Source organism: Mytilus edulis, chromosome 12 (genome assembly GCF_963676685.1).
Source record: "Mytilus edulis chromosome 12, xbMytEdul2.2, whole genome shotgun sequence".
Classification (NCBI taxonomy): domain Eukaryota; kingdom Metazoa; phylum Mollusca; class Bivalvia; order Mytilida; family Mytilidae; genus Mytilus; species Mytilus edulis.
Genome location: NC_092355.1, coordinates 52,304,445 through 52,329,913, shown reverse-complemented (window position 1 = coordinate 52,329,913; position 25,469 = coordinate 52,304,445). Strand labels below are relative to the sequence as shown.

Genomic DNA, 25,469 nt, shown 5'->3' with positions numbered 1-25,469 from the left:
AGTTCATTACAAATCTATAATTTATTTCCAACATATTTGTATCCGTATAGAGAAAATTTTTAATATTTGGTACTTATTACGTAAGTAGAAAACTTTAGAGATTACAACAAACATTGTCACATGACCTGACAAAATGGTGAGTGTCATGCTGCTGAAAAAAATAAACTGTTTAAGTTTTCTACGCAGGGGTTTGAATAATTAACATAAGATGAAATTTTTTTGATATAAGTTAAAGACACAAAATATGATTTTTTCTGTAAACCTGAAAAGATTTTATTACCTTTAGATATTGTTAGATAAACCACCTTTGGCCTTACCCGTAAATCAAAGTTTCATCCTTTTTGCTCTATTTACATTTGTACATGACTGATTGCTACATGTACATTTGTACCTAGTTCTTAATGGACCAAAACGTTGCATGTGTCCTAAATGTCCTATATGTCTTAATATTGTATGTGTTGTTATTGTTATTAATTTCGACAAAAAGCTCTTACAGAGCTTATGTTTGTAGTATTTCAAATTTTCATGTAACCCGACAATTTTCTATTCTGTTCTATGTTATAGGGGGGTTCGGATCCCGCTTACTGTTTTGTCAGATTCCTGTATCTCGCGTACACTATTTACGTAAGCAATTCTTTTTTTTTTGTAATTTCCTGTGTTCTGCTAGACTTTATTTCCCGTTTTCACGGCACAATAATTTGACTTACATGTGTCACGCTTACAAAAAATCGTCAATCCCACTTCACGCTTAGACCCCAATACGACCCACTTATAGACAAGTTTCGTATTATGTTTATATGATTGAATAACAGAGGATGAGGTCTTTTGGGGGAAATGTGTCATGAGACACTCATGATGATAAGAATTTGCTTGCGAGGTCAAAAAACACTTGCAGTTGAAATATTATGCGCATGTTGCATGTCTTAGAAATTTATTTTTAAAAGTACAAATTTTTGTCACACGGATAAACAAATAATTAATATTTTAAGTGCTCATCCACCAAATCCATACTTGAGGGTAGGACAAGGAATCCCCTTTACCGTCAAGTGTCATAAGGTTTCTATTTTGGCTACTGTAAGCATTAAAAATTGTTATTTTTAGAGGCCTCTAATGATTTTCTGTTACCGTTATTTTAGGCAAATATTTAACATGATAAGTCAATATCAGTCATTTTTTAATCGTCATGCAACTAAAATTGCTGTTTAGGTCATTTGGAAATATTTTCTCATGAACATATCCCTTAACGACCTCATACACACATTGTATAAGATGCTGACTGGCAAATCATTTATTCTGTAAGTCTGTCTATTTAAAGCTCTGTAAGGTCATTGAAAACTGAACGATGTTTCCCTTATAATGTGAAATTTGTTAATGCCAGACAGGCCAGAAAAACTTTTTGATTTGTTCTATTTTTTGTGAATAAAACAGTTTCGCTATACAGGGAATGTGTTTCTATACATACTAGAGCTACTCCCCTAGGAATACACAATATTTTATATACTTGTTTAGAGTTTATTGTAGTCATGTAGTGAGATTGTTTAAATGTTGTATCTTTGTTATTATTGACTTACATTTTTGTACATTGACAATTTAGCTTACTTTGAAGTTTGATTAAATATTTTGTATTTTCGTACACTACTGTAAATTCAGAAATTATTGTTTGCATTTATTATTGCGATTTTGTTATTTTATTTTTAGACTATAATGTGATTTTAAATATAGTGACATGAATGCGAGTTTAAATACTGCTATTATAACTCTGTCACATTTTTTCGCAATAATAAAAACATCTCAATAATTTCTGAATTTACAGTAATATGCGCCCTCCTTTTAAAAAATGTATGTTGAACTGCAGATGTATTCTAATTTCTTGTTATTTGAGTAATTGGATTGCTGTTTCATAGGCATACATCATGTACATATTTTGGTATGTCCGTAGGGACCAGGATTTAAATTGAATTTAATAATTACTTTTATTGTATTTTTCAGTCTTCATATGCTGATGAAGACCCGGGGTCTTTTCCTCGAGGTTTTGGATATGGTCCAGACGAGAATGATACAGATATTCAAGCAGTTGCAACAGAACAAAAACCAAGAATATTATTGATGGGATTACCAAGGTAGCAACAACATATAAGTAGGAGGTTTAGCTATGCATTAAACCAGGTTTAACCCATCGTTTTCATAAAAATGTTTGTTACAAGTCAGAAATTTTCTTCGATCTGTTGGTTGATAATCTAAATGTCTAATATTTGATTTTGTCAGTTTTATTGACTACAGTACGCCCAGAGAGTTTGTAATCGCGAACTTTTATCACCGATTTCCGAGTGTAGCGGTGTGACACCGCGAATCACGGATTCTACTCCCAATTTCCTCCAAAGATTCTCTCCCAACACCGCGTGGCTGTTAATTGGTTTATTGCCCATCGGATGAACTGAAAATTAATGACGCGTGACAACATAATCGGATTAGCCAGATTTATTACCTTTGTACATTTAATCGATCTTGATTGCACCTGTGTGCTTTAAAATACGTTATTTAAATGTCCATTCATTGTCAGATAAAAGTGTGACATTTTTATTTAAAATAAGATAATTATTCTTGTATGTATATGCCCATGTCATTGTCATATGAAATAAAACGTAAAAACGTATAAAAATACGAATAAAACACTTTAATATTTAGTATTTTCATTATAGTCCGATCAGGTCATAATTTTTGTTTTTTCAACAAAGTTTCAACAAAGATGATTTTACCACAATTAGAACCTTTTATGACCTACTCAGTGAGCAATATCCGGTTCATTAATAGTTCAATATTATATAATTAATATCAACTGGCTTAACACAAAATGATGTTTTTACGGTAATTTGTCCAATCTAAATCAAACCCTAGAGTTAATTTATCGGACCAACAAGTGAATTCTGTTACTTTCAATTTATTTTGAAATGTAAAATATTATGTTTCACTACCTCGGTAGATTACCGACTTGAAATATTTGAATTTAAAAAAGAAACTGTAAAGTGACAAATAGTTTTGTATGCAATGTGGCAGCCCTATATTCATAAATACTGAGATAATTCCCCGCCCAGACACAACACAATAATCACAACCTTATTTAATTATATGAAGAAATAAAATCATGTGTTTTTTATCTGTTATGATCTGTTATTGATCTTTTATTATTTAAAATAAAATTGGATTGGCGCAATCCGTATTTTACTGCTCGTTAAAAGTCCTCGCGAAATATAAAAAGAAGTATTTCAACAATTTATACTATAGAATATAAAAATGAAATTATATCGTACAAGAAAAATATGTACCGGTAAAAAAAAATGTGGATCGGATTTTTACGATCGACATGTTTTCACAGAGGATCTCTACCAACGCCCATCAGGAACTGAACGACATGCATCCTGTTTTCATCTACCATTAATGTATAGTGTTGACTATGGAAGTATAAATGATGTCCAGGTTTATGTCCTCTGTTGACTGAGAAACGTATAAATAAAAGGCTGATGTTCGTTTATTCAGAAAAGGAATAAAATTTAGAATCCGGTTAATCAATTGTAAAAGGACCTTCTAGAGCCTCAATCTTAACGCACACAAATGTCAATCTGATTACAAAGCAAGTTTAAACCTTCAATGAATTTTCCCACGGTTATCCAGAAAGGTCACCTGAGTTTACTGTTACATGATACTATTTCCCGCCAAATAAAAATCTCGTGGACAAAATTGATGTCACTATTTTTAGCATTCAATATTGTGAGCGAAGTCAAGTTCAAGTTCAACCACGCACTGTTGATCACTGAGATGCGTGTCGTCTTCCCACGGCAATTAATTGTTTTAAAAATATTTAAAGATCACTGTTCTAAATACAACACAAAAGTTTACATTCATTGTGCGTAAATGAATATTATGCAACGACGAGTTGATGCAGCTATAGAAGTATTCCTGTTGTAGCCGAAATGTATTATATCCTAAAGTAATGCTAATCGTGAAGAGAAAATGCCGTAGACTTATTAAGCATAACGAATGGTGAATAGTATTTTATTTTTTACTTGCATATACAAGTTTTAAGACACGTAATTTTCTTTAAACTCACTGCTCACATTTTATACCTTCAGCGTTAGTTTCCGTTTATTTTCACGCAAGTATGTCTCTTTTCGTAAGTTATATCAATTGCCGATAAATAAAAAACGAGGTCATAATCAAGTATAGATTTTTTTTATAAAACTTTAATGCAATTGAAAGCATTAACAACAACGTTTTGGATTTTAAAACTTTTATTTTGTAATCGTAAAATGGAAATGGCGTAGAATTATTAGCATAACAGATAGAGAATTATTAGCATAACAGATAGTGAATAATATTTTCTTTTTTACTTGTAGTATAAAAAACTTTGAGACGTGTAATTTTTCTTTAAACTGCCCTCATTTATTCAGCGTTAGTCTCCGTTTATTGTTGCACAATTATATCTCTTTTAGTAAATTAAATATTTATTAACTGATAAAAAAACGGAAGTCAAAATCAAATAAAGTTGTTTAAAAACTTGATTAAAATGTACAGTGTAATTGAAAGAATTAACAACAATGTTTTGCTTTTTATTTTAATCTTTCATTTGTTTCAAGCAATCAGATATAACCTGATAATCAATAGACAGGAAATACAATTGTTTAATTACATTAGAAATCTCACATACCTTGACTGTCGCGTGCCGGCATAGATCAGACGGATTAGGGCAATTAATTACCTGGTGTCACACCGCGTCTCACCAGACTGGGAGAGATGTCGCTAATACAATAAACAAAAGGTAGCGGATTTACGCGGAAGTCGGAGGAAATACTCCCAAATTTCTCCGAGAATTTTGGGAGGGATGTCGGAGTTTCCTGGTGTTACACCAGGAAAAATATCGGAGTATGGAGTTTGGGATTACAAACTCCTTGGGCGTACTGTACCCCAATTTTTATTTTATCTTGAAGTCCCAATATTTTTGCAAGTACTTTTAAAATTATTTGTAATTTACAGATAACATATGACAATGTATGATGCCAAAAAAACCCAACTTTTTTCCAGGTGATTTTGAAGGTTTGTGTTAAGCATATACTTAGGTTTCCTTCACCAAGAAAAAACTGTCCACCCTAATTATAGCCATGCTTGAAAATGGTGATAATTAACAACAATAAATCAATCAATTAATCAACAGTATTGATCATTTTGATTTGATTAAATTTCTGAGTTTTTAACACCGCTTTTAACATGTTCATGATGTTTAAGAATCACTTTTGGGCTATTTTGTGGATGTCAGTTTTTATTGGTGGAAGAAGCAGGAGTCCCTGGAGAAAACCACTGACCTTTTATAGAAAAATTACAATTAAGATTGGAGTCAAGTGCACATGCGTGAGCAGGATTCAACCTCACAACCTCAGTGTTTACTGACTAGCGATAAGAGGCCTCTTTGGTCATTTTTAGGATTTAATTTAGATGTACATGAAGGTCATTATTGTTCACTCAAGAGTCAAGACACTTTTTGATCAAGTAAGATAAACACAAGATAAGAGTGGATCAAGTTTTAAAAAACTGAATAGCTATATAGTGATACATTTGATTTCACTTACATTTTCTTGTATCAAAATTATATGCTATTTTTTCTGTTTTTAGAAGTGGAAAATCATCTATACAGAAAGTTGTCTTTCACAAAGTTTCACCAAATGAAACATTATTCCTTGAAAGTACAAATAAAATAGTAAAGGAAGGTATGATTTTTAGATTAAGATCGTAAATTAAATTAAAATATGTATTCATGAACTGGAGGACATAACAATACAAACAATAAGTAAAAATGGAAATGGGGAATGTGTGAAAGAGACAACTACCCGTCCAAAGAGCAGAAAACAGCCTAAGGTTTAGCAATTAGGGGCCCAAAGGGGCCCAAAACTAGCATTTATCTAGTGTAAGGGCAATAAGTTGTGTATAAGTATTTCAATTGTTCTGAAATTGTACCACAATGTTTAATACCATAAGTAACAGGTTAGGATATATTTTGAGGGTTATGGGGCAAATAGTCTAGGAATAAAGGGCCTTAAAGGGGCCAAAAACAAGCATTTTTGTAGTTTCAAGACAATAAATTTGAGTTATCTTTTTTTGTCCAGAATGGTTGTTGAACTTGTTGAATCACCTAAAACCAATGCTTTATGAAATCTTCTTTGAAAATTGGAGTTATCTTTCTTTGTCCAGAATAATAGTTAAACCCTTTGGACACATTCCCATTTACTTTTTTTAGAAGTTACTATTAATTAATATTAATTTTAACCATGACTGTATGCCATTTTATATTTTGATACTTTATGATGTATTCAAATGATTAGTTATTGTTGCAAACTCCTTTAGAAATTTGAATTGAGATCATTTTTTGAATAAGGGAAAGAGGAGTGAAAGTGGGAGGTGAAAAAGAATTAGGGGGGGGGGGGTCGTTTTTTTCATTTCAGATTACAGAAATTAAAAAGAAAATTTCTTCAAATATTTTTTTTTTGAGAGGATTAATATTCAACAGCATAGTGAATTGCTCAAAAGCAAAAAAAATTTTAGTTCATTAGTCCACATTCATTCTGTGTCAGAAACCTGTGTCAACTATTTAATCACAAGCCAAATTCAAAGCTGTATCCAGCTTGAATGTTGTGTCCATACTTGCCCAACCGTTCAGGGTTCAACCTCTGCGGTCATATAAAGCTGCACCCTGTGGAGAATCTGGTTAAAAATTTATACAATGTGTATTGTTTTTTCACAGATATTTCCAACAGTTCATTTGTACAGTTTCAAATCTGGGATTTACCAGGACAATTTAATCCAATGGATGCTAATTTTGATCCAGAAAATATATTTGGTGGATGTGGAGCAATAATTTTTGTAATTGATGCACAAGTAAGTTTTGATTCATGAACAATATGTTGAAAGATAGCCTCATAATCTGTTTTAGAAGCACTCTCTCCCCACCATGCCCACTGTAAGAATTAAAAAAACAACTTTGATGAAACATTTTTTTGGCATAGGACATGTAGGGAGGGAAGTTTAATTATGGAATGTGGGTCATGGGTCTTTTTTCAGTATGTGTCTATTACCATTATACAAAACCACAAAAAAAATGGTTCTTGGTTGTAGGAATATTTTTGAAGTCCCTTCCTACCCTCCCACATATATTTAAATGGTATAGTCCTAACTGATTTTTCATGTAACAGAAGGAATTATAAAAGAAGCAGGATTCAAAGCTTATCTAGCATCTCATGAGATTTGGTGAAATAATACATGTACATGTATTTATGAAGAAATAAAGAGATGCTGTATAAGTGCCAATGAGACAACTTTCCATCCAAGTCACGATGTGCAAACAGTATAAACAATTAGAAGTACAGTCTACAACACAGAGCCTCAATGGCTCACATTGAGCAACAAGCTATAAAGTGCCCCAAAAATTACCAGTGTAAAACAATTCAAACAGAAAAAACAACGGTGTTTAGATATAGGAAGATGTGGTATGAGTGTTGATAAGACAACTCTCCATCTAAGTAACAATTTATAAAACCATTAAAGGTCAAGGTACAGCCTTCAATACGGGGGCTTGGCTCACACTGAACAGCAAGCTATGAAGGACCCAAAAAATAACTAGTGTAAAACCATTCAATCAGGAAAACCAATAGTCTAATCTATATGTGAAACAAAAAACACTTATGAACCATATCGACAAACGACAACCTCTCAACAGGCTCCTGAATTTGGACAAGTGCATACAAGTGCAGCAGGTTTAAACTAGTTAGATGGGCTGAACCCTTCACCTAATGTAGGGCAGTGGTACAACAGCATAACACATGAACACACCATACAAAACAATAAACGAAAAACAAATATGATAAACAGCAGCAACTATAACCACTACTAAATTACAGACTTGGGACTTAGGACAGGCACATATACATCTTGTAAATGTAAGGTATTGATAAAAATCTATGTGTTTTAAAAGTTTTCATTTTATATTTTTTAGGATGAATATATGAATGCATTGACAAAACTTCATACCACTGTTGCGAAAGCTTTCAAAATAAATCCTGATATTAAATTTGAAGTGTTCATCCATAAAGTTGATGGTTTATCCGATGACCACAAAATAGAAGCACAACGTGATATACACCAAAGGGCATCTGATAACTTGACGGATGAAGGATTAGAAAATCTTAGATTAAGGTATTGTAAGAGTCTAGAAACGATCGATTCATCATGTTCATTTAAATTTGTTGGTATCAATTTTAATTGATTTAAAAAAAATTGAATTGTACTGATGCTCTATTTACAAAAAATCTTAACATTGAAATTGATTGTAAAATAAAGTGAAATGTGTATGACTTACATTTTTTTTGGGGAAAAGAGCCACTGTATATTTGATTTCATGATTTTCTCATATCAGTAAACAAGTTTTTAGAACATTTAGATTTGTGGTTTGACTTTATCCACCAAATCCACAAAGATAGATATCCAACAAATAGTAATAATGAATTCACAGTGATTTGCAATATTTTATTATTTATTCTAAAATAGTACTCTTAAAATCAAATACATAATTTAATATTCAGATCCATTGCTTAAAAAGCTGAAATTTTCCCTGAGGCTTTTTTGTACTATTTTAACGCATTTACCTATTAAGTATATCATGTATATTATAAAAATATAATTATATAATACATATCAAAAACAGTTTTAATGCATTTTCTGTTGAAAAACCTTATGTTTTCATTTTGAAATTGCTTCGTTTTCAGTGGCATATACTACATGCATATTTAGGACTAATTAAACTGTAAAGATAAAATTGAGAATGCAAATGGGGAATGTTTAGATTTAACATTGCATATTTAAATTTTACCGTAACAAAATAGATAAATATGTATCATCATTATTCATGTCTATATAAAAAAAGAAGATGTTGTATGATTGCCAATGAGAGGATTCTCAACAAGAGACCAAATAACACAGAAATTAACAATTATAGGTCACCTTACAGCCTTCAACATTGAGCAAATCTATACAGAATAGTCAGCTATAAAAGGTCCTGAAATGACTAATGTTAAACATATCAAACTAGAAAACTGATATTGAACGTTAAACAAATATTTAACACAGCAACAAATGACAACCACTCAACTACAGGATCCGGACTTTGGAGGGGCTCATACAGAATGTGACGGGGTTAAACTAGTTTGAAGGCACCATCCCTGTGTATCCTTTAAAGTAAAATTGTACAAATAAAGATGCAAAGTTTGTTTATTTCAGTTTTTACCTGACCAGTATATATGACCACTCAATATTTGAAGCTTTTAGTAAAGTTGTACAAAAGTTAATACCACAGCTCTCAGTGTTAGAAAATCTCCTAAATATACTCACAACAGTAAGTACATAGAACAGGGATGGCATTTGTGTGTTTTGTTTTGTTTTATTTCTTTTTACGAAATTATTTATACTTTCTCTAGATTAGCATTTCAGGCTCTTTCAAGCAGGTCTAAACAATATTTGCATTAAGGAGGCTCGCGGGTATAAGATTTTCAGAAAAAAATTAAACATTTATTTTTCATTACAAAATTTATTAATTACCTTTAGTAGTTGTTACTTTATCAATATGGAACAAAAATCATTCCAAAAAATCAATTCGTGTTGGCCCCAGGTGACTTTTTAAATGTAGATATCATCGAAAAAGCTCCAAATTATCTCCCTTTGGTGAAAAAATTCCATTTTTTGGCATTGAAATTGAAATATCTTTTTTAACTCATCGGTGACCTATATTTTTTATTGTTGTTTTCGAATAAGCTGTACATAAACTAAATAATTGTAAAATTTAGGCGATTTCTGTAATTTAGTTCTTTTTTTATTTCGATATTACCGCTTTTTCTCCTATTAGTTCAACAGAAAAAAAGGATATTAACAAAAATGTATGCTTCTTTCGAAGGCAGATTGTGGGCGTAAATGAACGGTGACCCCATTTTTTTATTTCATTTTTCTATTACGTATAAGATAAAGTTCATTTATAGAATAATATAGCGAAATCCTATATTAAATAAAAAATTTGATTTAGACCCGCGAGCCCCCTTAAATATAATTCAACTTATCAAAATTATGGCAAGTCATACTAAATTGTTTATGTCACTTCATGAAATGTCCAATATTTCTGCTGAGTGTTTTATTATAAAAATAGCAACAATTACTATAGAATCTTTATTTTCATGGGTACCAATTTTCATATATTGCGGAAAACTTGCCCTTTCATGGATATTTGATTTTGTGGTTTTGCCAAAGCTGTCATACAACACAATAGAAAATAAGTTAATCTTTCAACATTTGAATTCATGGTTATCCATGTTTACCTGCAAAAACCATGAAAACCATGAAAATTGGTATCCAACAAATTATAACTAGTCCACAGTAGTAGAGCATTCTGGTATAGAAAAGGCCTTTTTGTTTGACGAAGTCAATAATATTTACATGGCCATAACTATTTTTAATATTTTAATTTAAAGCAATCTGTTACAGAAAAGGCTTTTTTGTTGACATATTTAGTCAATAAATCTATCTTGTTACAGATATTTTTAAAATTTATTTTTTTACCAATCTGGTATAGAAAAGGTCTTATTATTTTATGTTGACAGTAAAATCTACATATCCACAGATATTCACAATATTTTTTATATTTTTAGCATTCTGGTATAGAAAAGGCATTTTTGTTTATGGTAGTCAGTAAAATCTATATGCCCACCGATATTTGTAATATTTTATATTTTTAGCATTCTGGTATAGAAAAAGCCTTTTTGTTTGACGTAGTCAGTAAAATCTATATTGCCACAGATATTTCCCCGGTAGATATGCAGTCATACGAACTTTGCTGTGATATGATAGATGTTGTGAATGATGTGTCATATATTTATGGGTAGGTAATATAAAATAGCAAGACACTGTTCGAAATTTTGGTAAAATACATCACTAAAAACTTGAGGGCGTTTTATCAAAGGTCTTGAATTAACAAAGCACCATGTTCAGGTACACACAAGAAGTAAGATGTACACAGTTTTAATCATTCCACAATGTTGTCATAATAAATTGATATCTAAGTATACCATAGTCATTCAAAATGCAAGAGCTTGCATTTCTGAATAACTAATTAATCATAAGCTTTGTTAAAAGACAATTTCAAGGTTTAAAATGTTATTTTCTTTGAAATTATTTGTTACTTGATAAACCAAGGTTTGCTATTATCAACCTTGTAAGAGCTTAAAAGATAAAAGATATGTTCTCCTTGTTCCATTTTTAAAAGTTTAAGTTAAGATTGCACCATAAGTTTTTATTTTTGTTTTCAAAGGAAGAACCATAGCAAAGGCAGTTGTGGTATACTATCACGGCAGGATTCTACAGCGTAATTGTATTTTCTGGGATTTATGGCACCCTTCCTTTCAATATATGGGGTCGTTTTCTATCATGATATGCTCATACATTATGCACATTCTTCATTATACCCTTACAAATAAAATGACTTCATTGTATTATAAGAAATAAAAAGGCTTATTGCTTAACATCATTTTGCAAAGCTAATAGTTTCATAGAATATATAGAAAATTTGTTAAAATAATTTCAAGATGGTATGTACCCTATAGGGGGTTATTTTCGTGGGGTGTAAATTTTCACTTATTTTCGCGGATAGAACATGTAGAACAAAATAGCCAAAATAAATTTTTCGCCAATTTGAAAGTGTACATGCAAAGGTATTGATAAAAGTTTTTAATCCGCCTTATTGTATGAAAATCATGAAATTTTACACCCACGAAAATAACCCCCTGTAGGGTACATACCATCTTGAAATTATTTTAACAAATGTTAATGAGTCCCCAACTGATGAAGCTGAAGAGGAAATTAGTTTTGTACTTTGTCCATCCACCTGTATTTCGATCTGTCCATCTATAAGTCTGGAAAAGCTGTTTTTACAATTTTTAACCGGATTTTTGTGACAAAAATGTCGGTTATTGATTTGGGGATGTACGGCGGGCGGGCTGTCGGGCGGGCGGCAATCAAATGTTGTCCATGCATTAACTCATGAACCGTTCAACCAAAGCTTTAAAAATTTTAATATGTTGTTACTGACAACAAAATGAAGGTCAAGTTTTATAATGGTGATTTTGACTTTTACCGTTCAGGAGTTATGGTTCTTGAAAGATTGAAAAATGGAGTTTCCAGTCTTGTCCGTGCATTTACGCATGAACTGTTCTACCAAAGCTTCCCAAATTTTAATATATTGTTACTAATGACAAAATGGAGGTCAAGTTCAATAATATTGATTTTGACTTTTACGGTTCAGGAGTTATGGTTCTTGAAAGATTGAAAAATGGAGTTTCCAGTCGTGTCCGTGCATTTACGCCTGAACTGTTCTACCAAAGCTTCCCAAATTTTAATATATATTGTTACTGATGACAAAATGGAGGTCAAGTTCAATAATGACGATTTTGACTTTTACCGTTCAGGAGTTATGGTTCTTGAAAGATTGAAAAATGGTGTTTCCATTCATGTTGTTGCATTTACTAATGAACCATTCAATCTAAGCTTTTAAAATTTTAATATGTTGATACTGACTACAAAATGGAGGTCAAATTTGATATTAACGATTTTCACTTTCAGCATTCATCAGTTATGGTTCTTGTGATATTGCCAGGACACAAATAAATGTTAATAAATCCGGTTTGCTGTCGTTGTGACAGCCTCTTGTTTTTCTTTGTACTTGAATAAATTGATTTGATATATGGTGTATTGTTTAATCATGATAATTTATAGACCAAGGTCATAATTTATTCCAGTCTGACGATTTTGTGCTGAGTTATGGTCCTTGAACTTAGAAAATACATTTAACTAATCAGTTATCCACACTTTTTTGTGTCCTGCTTAATGATTGGTATCTGGTTTTATCATAAGTAACAAATCAAGTTAGAATTTTGTTCCGGTCTAATGATTTTGTTCAGAGTTATATGTCCTTGGGCTTAAAAATTCACATTGAAGCATTCGCATTAAGTACTAGTGTTACCCTCGTCCTCTGTACATGTGCAAGCTATAATTGATTTCCATTTTATAACTTAAGTTTGTTTCAACCTTATGAAATTTTATACAAAATGCTTAAGCTCATTATCATGAAACATAGATGAAGTTACAGTTTGGGTTGCATCATTTTTACTGCTATTGAATTATGTTCCTTTATAATGTTCATATTTTGGTTATATGCAAGCAGGGGCAATCTCCATTTATTTATCATATATTAAAGCCCTCTCCCCCACAGTAAATTAAAAGCATCTTTAGCTGAAGTGCAGAGTATCACTTTTCCTGTAACAATTTGATTCATTAAAGAGGCTCAGAGAGTTCAAATAATTTTAAATTACCATTATTCAATGTTATTGTTGACAGTTTGTAAGATTATAATATTACAGGTCTGAGGATTAAACTATTTCATTTTTTGCATTGTACTATGTTTGATTCATTTTCTGTTCAACATTACATAATGATATAGAGTATCCCATAGCAACGTCAACAATGGACAATTATGACGTCACATACATGATACCGTTTTTTTGTACTTCAGGGGTTCTAATTTTGTATACTTTGTCCTGATGAAGCCGATCTAATCGGCGAAACATGTCGACAATAAAAGATGCAGTTTACTTAAGTGTTGTTGTCAATGTAGCGGTATATTTCATTTTTGGTTCACAGTTTGTCCTTGTTTTTTTATGCTCAGAATGGATGGCACTCATCTTTCCTCCAAGAGCCTATTTCCTGTTAGGTATCGCTTTGTTACATGTAGATTATCATAATGTTACAGTAATTTAAACAGTATTGAAACATAAAATATTATGTAACTCTTAAATAGTTGTGAAATATATAACTAAAAAAAAATATCATGCACTAAAAGTTGGGAGGGTGGTTTAGGAACCATGATGCTGTTCACATAAAAAAGAAAAAAAAGGAAAATAATATGACACTCTTTACTCATTTTCATTGTCATCACTCAACAAATGTCCATGGCATGATGAGTTCATCATATTAGATATGAAACAACTTCAGAAAAAAAAGCTTCAAAATAATGTATTGCCAAATGTCTCTTAGATCTTATGAAAAGTATATGTAATGTTATGGAGTCTATCTTTTTGCATGATCTTAAGGTAAAATAAAAAGCTTACTATTGTTTAATATTTTTTCCTTTCATCCATTTTATAAAGTATACATATTTTTCATCAATTCTTTTTTGCATATATTTTGTTGAAATATTTATCTGCTTGAAGAAAATATTCACTATATATATATATATATAATAAATTCACTGTATTTCTCTATTTCTCAAGAAAGTCCTGTAAATTTAGAAAATTTTGTGTTCTTTTTTATTATAAATATTGCTATAAACTGCAACAGGATATAAATATATGCTTCTAGGAAAAATATGAATTTTAATATTAAATTTTTTAACATTACTTTATATATATGCAGCATTTCCTCAAATAGCAATAAAAACTTGCATATCCATTGAATGTATGTACTGGTAGATTACTCTGTTATTCAGAGCACTCAACAGTCTAAATAAAATATGAACACACATATTCTGAATTGCAGTTGTTGATTTAAAAAAAAAACAATTTTTTAAGAGTGATATATTTTTTATATGACCCCAACAAATTTATGGGATCAAATAATGATATGATGTTGTTTTCATCGTACGAAGACACAATTCCGGATAATAACTTTAGTTTAAGTGAATAGATCTTTATGAAATTTTTTCTGAAGGTTCAATACCACAAAAGGAAGGTTGGGATTGATTTGGGGGTGATGGTCCCAACCGTTTAGGAATTAGGGGCCCAAAAGGGGTCCAAAACGAGCCTTATTCTCTAGTTTCAGGATTATAACTTGTGTACAAGTATTTCAATTGATCTAAAATTATACAGCAATGTTTAAATTACAAGTAGACGGTTTTGGATTCATTTTAGGGGTTATGGGGCCAAAGTTTATGAATTAAGGGCCAAAAAGGGCCCAAAACAAGCATTTTTCTAGTTTCCAGACAATGACTTGTGTGTAACTGTATGGATCTCTCTGAAATTGTACCGCAATGTACCATATAACAAAGGGGAGGCTGGGATTAAGTTTTGGGATAATTGCCCAAAATATGTAGGAATTAGTGTATGGATCTCTCTGAAATTGTACTACAAGATTCAATACTACAAAGGAAAGCATGGGATTGAGTTTAAGGGTTATTGCTCCAAGGGGATTTCAAAAAGATCTCCACATTAATTTTGTGACAAAAACCTTTATTATGTCAAAAATTTTATCACAATCCAAATTCAGACAGTATCAAGCTTGAATATTGTGACCAAATTTGCCCAAACTGTTCAGGGTTCGACCACTAGGGTCGTATAAAGCGGCTCTGCGAAGCACCTGGTTAATGTTACACATTTTAAAATCTGATCGTGAAGCCAATCTCAGCTTTGCCACCAAAAACATACTACCATTCTCAAAATTAATTACCCGATAAGTCTAGAAATTAAATGCAGCTTCTTCAATACATTCATAACATTGCAAATTTTGTGAGTTATTTGTTAGACATAATAAATAATTAAAGGATTAAAAGGCTGTGCCAATAAGCATAGAGCTTCAGGTGGAAAGTGAAAAAAATCAAAAATCTTCAAACCTTGCTTCAAATAAACATCTTGGTCTTAAAAAATCATACAACTAACAATAACGATCATTTGCGAGGAAAAAAGGTTTTTTGACAGTAAAATAATACATTAATTAAAAACAAAAACATCTGAAGATTTTGTCAAAAGTAAAGCATTTTTTTCCAGTATTTCACAAATGTAAGTTTTGAATTTCTGTCTTAATTTTAGGACAAAAGAAGATGGAGCATTTGACAGCCAATCAGCATCAACAATTAAATTAAATAATGGTACAATTTTATATCTACGTGAAGTCAACAGATACTTAGCGTTAGTTTGTATTTTACGGGAAGATAGTTTTGACAAACAAGGTGAGTGGTCATTTAATAGATATAAGAAGATGTGGTATGAGTGTGAATGAGACAACTCTCCATCCAAGTCACAATTTGTAAAAGTAAACCATTATAGGTCAAAGTACGGCCTTCAACACAGAGCCTTAGCTCACATGGAACAGCAAGCTGTAAAGGGCCCGACAATGACTAGTGTAAAACCATTCAAACAGGAAAACCATCAAATCTATATAAAAAACAAGAGACATTTATGAACCACATCAATAAAGACAACCACTGAACATCAGGTTCCTGAAACCCTTATTCTTTGTCTGAAGGGCTTTAGTCCTTAGTTGCAATAAAAAAAAAAAAATTTGATGTCATGATTATATCCCAAGAAAATTTAGAACAAGCTCTGTATTGGTAGTAAAGTAGAGTTCAAAAGGAGACAATTCAATCTTGATTATCCAAAATTATGAACAATGACCATAAATATAGAAATAAAGAGATGTGGTATGATTGCCAATGAGACAGCTATGATGTTAAAAGTGTATTATGCTTCATTCAATTATTATAATTCTGCTAAAATAATATCTTCTAAAGATGGAGCCTTTTTAATCAAATTATATGTAAAACATTTGTCAAAAACAACTCTAACGTTATAGTTTACATGGATGCTGTTTAAGTAATCAAGTAAGATTCACTCACTCACTGATTGGCTAGCTGAGTAGCTCACAGTATTCACTGTGATAATTTATTAAAAAAAAAGATGTAAACAAATTTAAATTGAAACTGAAATGGGAGATAACTCTACTTTACTCTTGTCTTTATTAACCATTTTAAATTTAATGCATTGTGGGTAATATTTTCAAAAGTGTTCACCAAAGCATGGTGTTTGGCAATCATTGTCCTTGACAATATTAGGGTCATTTTCAAAAAATGTGGATATTTCAGTTGTGAAATAACAATAAAAAAAATATTCAATTTTCAACTTTAATATATGAAATTGAATAGTTTAACAACAATACAACCTGAAATAAAAATATGCAATCTTAAATGCTACTACAAAAATATTTAAAAAAATAACATAGAAACAAGTATGGGACATATGTCAACTACATAACGGATTTAGTTTCGGTCCCTAATTTTTTTTTAATAATATTTACATTTTGCTTGATATATATTTCCATAAAAAACATCACACTTTTTTCAAAACAGTTAACATGGTTAAAATAACACTTTTTAGAAACATATTTTAAAGTGAATTTAATTCAGCATTGTCAACTACATAACGCTTTTTGTCAACTACATAACGATTCATTGCGTTATGTAGTTGACCGTTATGTAGTTGACCTATTTGTGGTTTTTGGATGTTTTTCTTGACCCTAATACTACCAGATAAATGGTTTTTATTGAATTAGAGTCAGTATTATAGACTTTGAATGATTTATGTAAAAAAAAATATTTATGCCAAAATGTATCAATGTTTTTGCCGTTACAAAGTTGACATAGAATAAAATTACGGAGTAATTTGTACTCACCAAAACTAATCTATAAGGAAATGAATCAATGATGTCATCCTGTAACTTTAAGCACGTCATCAGAGGATGAAGAGTAAGTAGAGAACACTTCCTTAGTTACAAGGGATATAATCAGTTGTTTATTGGCAACATTATTTCATGTGTGTTATGTAGTTGACATTTTTTTAAGTACGAAATGAAAAGTAAAAAAAAATGCTAATAAAATCTAATAATTCCCTGTATTTGTGTATACATACCTGCAGTGATACCTATATATTTATAATAACAAAAGAAAAATAATAATTTCCGCTGGGTATTAAAACCAGCATTTAAAAAAGACTAGTTTTTATACGACCGCAAAATTTGAAAAAATTTTCGTCGTATATTGCTATCACGTTGGCGTCGTCGTCGTCGTCGTCGTCCGAATACTTTTAGTTTTCGCACTCTAACTTTAGTAAAAGTGAATAGAAATCTATGAAATTTTAACATAAGGTCTATGACCACAAAAGGAAGGTTGGGATTGATTTTGGGAGTTTTGGTCCCAACATTTTAGGAATAAGGGGCCAAAAAGGGCCCAAATAAGCATTTTCTTGGTTTTCGCACTATAACTTTAGTTTAAGTTAATAGAAATCTATGAAATTTTGACACAAGGTTTATGACTACAAAAGAAAGGTTGGGATTGATTTTGGGAGTTTTGGTTCCAACAGTTTAGGAATTAGGGGCAAAAAAAGGGCCCAAATAAGCATTATTCTTGGTTTTCGCACAATAACTTTAGTTTAAGTAAATAGAAATCTATGAAATTTAAACACAAGGTTTATGACCATAAAAGGAAGATTGGTATTGATTTTGGGAGTTTTGGTCCCAACAGTTTAGGAATAAAGGGCCCAAAGGGTCCAAATTAAACTTAGTCTGATTTTAACAAAAATTGAATCCTGGGGGTTGTTTGATATGCTGAATTTAGAAATGTACTTAGATTTTTAATTATTGGCCTAGTTTTCAAGTTGGTCCAAATGGGGGTCCAAAATTAAACTTTGTTCATCAAAAATTGAATAAATGGGTTCTTTGATATGCCAAATCTAACTGTGTATGTAGATTCTTAATTTTTGGTCCAGTTTTCAAATGGTCTACATTAAGGTCCAAAGGGTCCAAAATTAAACTAAGTTTGATTTTAACAAAAATTAAATTCTTGGGCTTATTTGATATGCTTTATCTAAATATGTACTTTGATTTTTGATTATGGGCCCAGTTTTCAAGTTGGTCCAAATCAGGATTCCATATCAAGTATTGTGCAATAGCAAGAAATTTTCAATTGCACAGTATTGCACAATAGCAAGAAATATCTAATTGCACAATATTGTGCAATAGCAATTAATTTTCAATTGGAGTTATCTTTCTTTGTATAGAATAGAAGTTGATAATATATGTTGGAAATTTGCCAGACATGACTATGATGTCATTTTCTATTTTTATTTGCCAATAACTTTATGTAAATAACTTCATTGGAAATTTGCCAATATAAAATGTTGCTGATGAAGCTTTTTTTCCTTATCTTATCTAAAATGTTTTATCTAAAATGTTTTTAGATAATGTATGTTGGACATTTGCCAGACATGACTATGATGTCATTTTCTATTTTTATTTGCCAATAACTTTATGTAAATAACTTCATTGGAAATTTGCCAATATAAAATGTTGCTGATGAAGTTTTTTTTATTGTTTTATACAATAAACAATGTATATTCACTTTTACTACCAACCAATCTTTACCATTCAGTGATAACAAGCACTTTATTTTACATTTTAATATTTTATGATGTATTTAAAAGAGTAGTTATTGTTGCAATCTCCATTAGAAATTTGAATTGATATCAGTTTTGGAAAAAGGGAAACCGGGATGTGAAAAAAAAGGGGGGGGGGTTAAATTTTTCTCATTTCAGATTTCATAAATAAAAAGAAAATTTCTTCAAACATTTTTTTGAGAGGATTAATATTCAACAGCATAGTGAATTGCTCAAAGGCAAAAAAAATATTTTAAGTTCATTAGACCACATTCATTCTGTGTCAGAAACCTATGCTGTGTCAACTATTTAATTTTAGATTTAAAAAGTTTGAAGAAGAAATCTTTAATTGATTTGTAAAATCTTGACATTTGTTTTGTGTAAAAAAAAACATGTAATGTCAAAAATTTGATCACAATCCAAATTCAGAGCTGTATCACGCTTGAATGTTTTGTCCATACTTGCCCCAACTGTTCAGGGTTCGACCTCTGCGGTCGTATAAAGCTGCGCCCTGCGGAGCACCTGGTTCAATTTCGTACAAGCAATTTTGGGGTTTTTGGACCCTTTGAAACCCACTGGAAGCAATTTCTGTAGCTAAATTTCATATTGAATTTGCTGGAACTTGTTACACACACCAAAAACTAAATGGTGTATCTAAAAATTGGATAAAAATATTTACACTTTTTTAGAAATATTGATTGTACAAGAAAATCCACATTTTTTGAAAAAGGCCCATTATCATTTTACTATACAAAAAATTGAGTTACCCAAAATAATTTAGATTCAGAAATGTTGAATTTTAATCTTTTCTTTATTTATGAATTATTTTCTTAAACTTTTATAATTTACCTTTGAATAATTACCCTTTGAACTTGTTTTTGCAGGGGTGATAGACTACAATTTCCTATGCTTCAGACAGGCTATACATGAAGTATTTGAGGTTAGACAGAGAGGACAGTTAGTAACATCAGGTGAATTTAACCAGCCAAATGGAATCATTAAATGACAATGTATATGAATGTGTAGGTTTTTATTTCAATGACTGGACACCTCAACAGATATATGGAGAGATGAAGCACAAGGGATGTTACATTGTGGACAGTCATTAAGACCACTTTAACTTAATTTTGAGGCACAAATTTTGAAAACTCTGACTATCAAATCTTGATGTAAAAGATGTCAATATTTGGGAAACTTACTCAAATCTAAGGATGTCAAAATTTATCAAACTTACTTAGGAAATAATTTTTCATATCATGCTCTATACTCATTTTATCATGCGTAGGCATTATATTTGTCGGTATTTCATACTGAGTGTTAGCAAGGTGTAACATATGGTCAAATATAATGCCTACCAATGTTAAAATGAGCATACAGCATGACATGAAGGAATTTGTTCGATTCTAATAGGACAAAAACGGTATTTTTATAGGTCTAAGTGTGCAATAATACCTTACAAAAGTTTTGCGGTTCCTGTTTCCTCTCAAAGAAGTACATTAAATTTTCATATTTAATAATTTTAAAAATTTATTGCCGGGTAAATATATGCTGTTTGGATAACAATATATACTAAATTGTATGTAAGAAGCTAAAATGTATATCTTTTTTTTTGGATACAAATGAAAATAACAAAGAATGTAAACAGTTAGTTTGTGCACATGTGTCAAATATATTTGTGCTAATTAGAACATATCTGTTTACAAAGCGAAATAAGGATGTCATTTTAGAATCAAATTTAAATGTTAACAAATGTCAAACTTTTTCAAACTCACTTAAATATAAATGATGTAAAGATTTTGTTTTCAAACATTTATAAGATATATAATGTTCATGGATGGCTTTTGTAAAATATCACAACATCAAAAAGACATATACATGGAGACAAGGAAAAGTATTAGGGATTTTGTAACTTGTATATTCAAAAACGATTTTTTTAAAACAAATACTTTTAATATATACTATATATTGTGTGTAAAAGAAGGTTGGAGTGGCCTTAACTGATTTGCCTTGCCTTCCTACTTCGAAAAATTGGTATAACAAAAAAAGAATTACATTTTTTTAGGAAACATTATTTTAATCATTTAAGTTTGGTAATGAGGAGTTTTATAGTATTAAAATGCTATTTTCTGCTGTGCATGATAGTTGTTTACAACTTTGTCCTTGCTCATTGTTGAAGGTCGTTATTCACATCCTTGTCCTTTAGTCTTTTGGTTTATAGTCGTCTCATTTACAATCATACCACATCTCTTTATTTTATACGATGACTGTTATAGAAAATTTCCACAATCCAAAACCATAACAGGAGTTCCAGCAGAAACCAATAACTTTTTTGAATCCGACATAATGTAAACAGTTAGATTGTTCATGTATTTGATATCTTCTCGAGATCAATCTCAAAGGAGGAGGTATGATAAGGGTCCTGAAAAAGCAAAAATAGTAAAACTATTCAAGCCTTTCGCAATTATTTTTTATATTATTAGTAAATGAACAGACTGATTTAATCTGGACACTTAAGAGCAGAAATGTAACTTGACGTCACAAACATGTCAAAATTTACATATTTTACCCTCAAATGGCCATTTTACTTCTAGTTTTGGGTGAATCTCCACATCTTCCTATATCTATCTAGAGGCTAAAAAGAAATTTTACACGCCTTTGCATCTACCTACATCTTGTAATAAAATATTTTGGGTTAAGCCTTTGCTCATATACTATCTTTTTCTAATTCAGGGTTCAAATAAAAGCGGTTGTATCATACCTCCTAATTTGATGTCCCAGATTTCTATAACTTTAACCTTCTTATTTGTTGGGTGAATGAGAGGAATGTTTCTATTTTTTATGTTGTAGAAAGAAGTGCTATTTATAACAAAGTTGAGTGCTGAAAAGTTTCTGTTAACTGATATGCATTATTGTTTTGAAGGACTTATATTTATTCTCAACTCTCTTTATATATGCATGAACATTTGTATTGTAGGTTATGAATATTCATATACCATATGTTATGTTGAATATTCATTGATTTTATTATGAAGTTTAAATATTCATTGATTTTATTGTGAAGTTTAAATATTCATGTATCACTGTTAATCATACCATATATAATGAATTTGATTGAATGTTATTTTATTATTTAATTGTATGTATGAAGAATATAAAGTTTATATGTAATAATAATTACATTAGATGTATGTTTCATTACTATACGTTATTCTGATTGGCTAACGGCACATCATGTGTTATTCCTTAAGCAGTTGTATCACTCATTAAAACTTCTCATTCATGATGACACGAGGTCCCACAATAAAGTGCACAGGTAAATGAAATAAAAACTTGATAAAAGGCGTGTTTTCATGATCCTATAGGTAAAAATGTAATTATAAGTATTGAATGCTTTTTTTTGTAACTTTATAGGGTTGTAAAAGCGTTGACCGTGCGCACATTCCGTGCTTCATACAAAATGTACTTCGGTCAACGCTTTTACACCCCAATAAATTTACAAAAAAGAGCATTCAATTCTTAAATGAACAATATATTATACAAAAGTTTATGCAAATTTAGGTCAATATTGAAATGATTGATTTCTAAAAAATAAATATCTTATGTTTTTGAATAAGTAAATTGATAAACTTTGAAAATGTTTCATGTATCTGCAAATTGTTAGTTTTCAGGATTATATATTTTACAAAACCTTATTGACTTTTTGTCCAGCATCAAAGTTTCATTTTTGTAACCCGAAGCATCATTTGGACCTTGACTTCTATTTTTGTAAAGGATATGAACTTGAACATTTAAAAAAAACGTGTTTGTATATGTAACAAAGATAATTCCAGCTGTACAAGGTCACAATTTGTTTCAATGGTTTCAACATAGAAATTTGGGCACAGAAATCTGCCTGGGGTTTAAAAACCTCCCCCAATTCAATATTGTTGTATTTCAAAAATACCTCCCATTTATATATTTCATAGGAAAATCACAACCCATTTATATATTTTCCTAGATATCAGAAATACAATCTATGACATCTTTTGATGTAAACCACATGTGATCATTCCTATCATAGACATAATTATCAGTTTTTACAGACATCTTAACAGAAGGTGAATATTTATGACCCATTCCCAAATAAATTTCTACCTTTTGTTGGATTACATCAGTGAAATTGCACCCCATTGATGTTTGCCAAAAGTGACCCATACCAGTGGCACGTCTGTGTATACTTTAGATAGGAAATGACCCCCCTAAATGTGTCAAGCTTACATAATTACTTTATATCATAGAAAGTTATTGTTTTCATTTGTTTTATTTTCATGGCCATTTGGCTTATAGATAAAGTGTTATTACCTGGGTTGCCACTGACTGACTGACCGCTGGACTCAAACTTTTCTTGGCTTCTATGAAAGGGAATAATTTTATATTTGGTCTACAGCTTGATAATGTTGGGTTGTAACGAGTAAGCAATTTGTACATCAGCGGTACAGCCACTTCCTGTTTGACGATAACTTTAAATTTTACAGCACTTATTTTTCAAGGAATATTTTCGTCAAAGTTTTCTTGGCTTCAATGAAAGGGAATGATTAGTTATTCTTAAGTATAAATGTTACCTCAATCAATTTCAAGCAGCGACGCAAATGCAAAGCCCGGAGATGTATTAGCTTAAACTCAAATTGTTATATGTTACCTTTGCTCATTGCTGAAGGCCGTACGGTGACCTGTAGCTGTTAATTTCTGTGTCATTTGGTCTCTTGTGGAGAGTTGTCTCATTGGCAATCATACCACATCTTCTTTTTATACCCTCCACAAACAGGCAATATAAAATTATTTAGCCATTTTATTCTATATATCAATCATGCAACTAAATAGAAAATTAAACTTTTGATGTCCATTTTTGAGTGTATTATATTGAGTTTATTGTTTATGTTCATTATTGCATGGCAGTTAAATTGGGAAATTCAGAACTGCCATATTATTTTAAAATATTGATTTGTTATTTGAATTTTTTGTGTGAGTGTAATAATTCATCAAAGCATTTCTTTGCAGGTGCTCAGTTTTTAATGTAGGTTTACTTTTTGAGAATAATTTCAATGAATAAGGTGTCATGAGGCCTGTTACTGGTCTCAAATTCAATATTGGACTAAGAAGCCAGTATTTGAAATCCTTTTGTTCAAGTTTTTATTTAGAGCTAGTCTTCATACAGATTTCAAACTTTCTAATTGATGATCTGTTCCAGTTGATTGAGACAATATATAGATAGCTTTGGTTCTCTTGATAGTGTGTTGAACATATAAAACTTCATGAAAAACTGTTATTCAGAAATGTGAAAAAGTGAAATTATTATTTACAAAAGGACATTTTGAATTTCCAGGGCAGACAGGAACACTTTATAACAGCAATTGACCTATCCACCTATTCTTTTTCATTTAAAAAAAATGGTCAAAAGGTTAAGGGTTAAAATCGAACTGAGTCAAGCTTTTAAGCACTTTCTATAAACCAAATAAAAAATTGCGACATTAGCAAGTAGAAAAATAACACAAATATTTCGTTGTGAATATACTTTCATCTTATCCTATATAAATGCGGCGATAAATTTAGAGCATCGCAAAAATAAGTCTCTGAGAATTCCAATAAAAAGGGCATAACGCGAAATCAAGTACATTGTATCTACAAAAATAAGTTTTACAGTGCTTTTCACACTAAGCGTACCTGAGAAAGGTAAAAGCAGTTTTTTTACAGATTTGCTTTAAGTGCCAGAAGTTTGAAGCTCTGATTCAAATCTGTAAGATAAAATTAAAATGTAATTCAAGGGTCATACTATCTTCTGTACCGCTCCCCTTTTAAACCTATAAACATGAGTGTATATGTTTGTTATGTTTACTCATTTTGTACACAACAAGTAAAAGTTGTGTATTGTGTTTTAATTATTGTATGGTGGCATGTAGTCCGAGATTACTCTGACGTCCAACGGCTGTTTTGCCAGACAAGCTGGGGCCATCCCACGGCCCCAGCTTGTCTGGCAAAACAGCCGTTGGACGTCAGAGTAATCTCGGACTAGGTGGCATGATATATGAAATTATGTACATATTTATGTGATGGAATGTCATTTTTATAAAGAATTAAAATGTAAATAAATGATTAAATCTTCAA

General features: G+C 30.9%; 1 protein-coding gene across 2 annotated transcripts; it reads left to right on the top strand.

Annotated features, from left to right (window-relative positions):
- Positions 1-103: 103 nt before the first annotated feature.
- Positions 104-25,469, top strand: LOC139498790 (ras-related GTP-binding protein C-like). 2 transcript variants are annotated; one of them, XM_071287341.1, is made up of 12 exons: positions 106-136; positions 1,990-2,120; positions 5,662-5,756; positions 6,788-6,921; positions 8,036-8,235; positions 9,316-9,430; positions 10,818-10,960; positions 11,390-11,443; positions 15,933-16,072; positions 20,213-22,633; positions 22,833-25,253; positions 25,378-25,469. In XM_071287341.1, exons 1-10 carry the CDS (start codon positions 134-136, stop codon positions 20,332-20,334), a joined length of 1,137 nt encoding a protein of 378 aa, XP_071143442.1. In that variant the 5' UTR covers positions 106-133; the 3' UTR covers positions 20,335-22,633; positions 22,833-25,253; positions 25,378-25,469. The 2 variants fall into 2 exon arrangements, with proteins under 2 accessions (XP_071143443.1, XP_071143442.1); XM_071287342.1 differs by lacking the exon at positions 11,390-11,443 and having other exon boundaries at positions 104-136.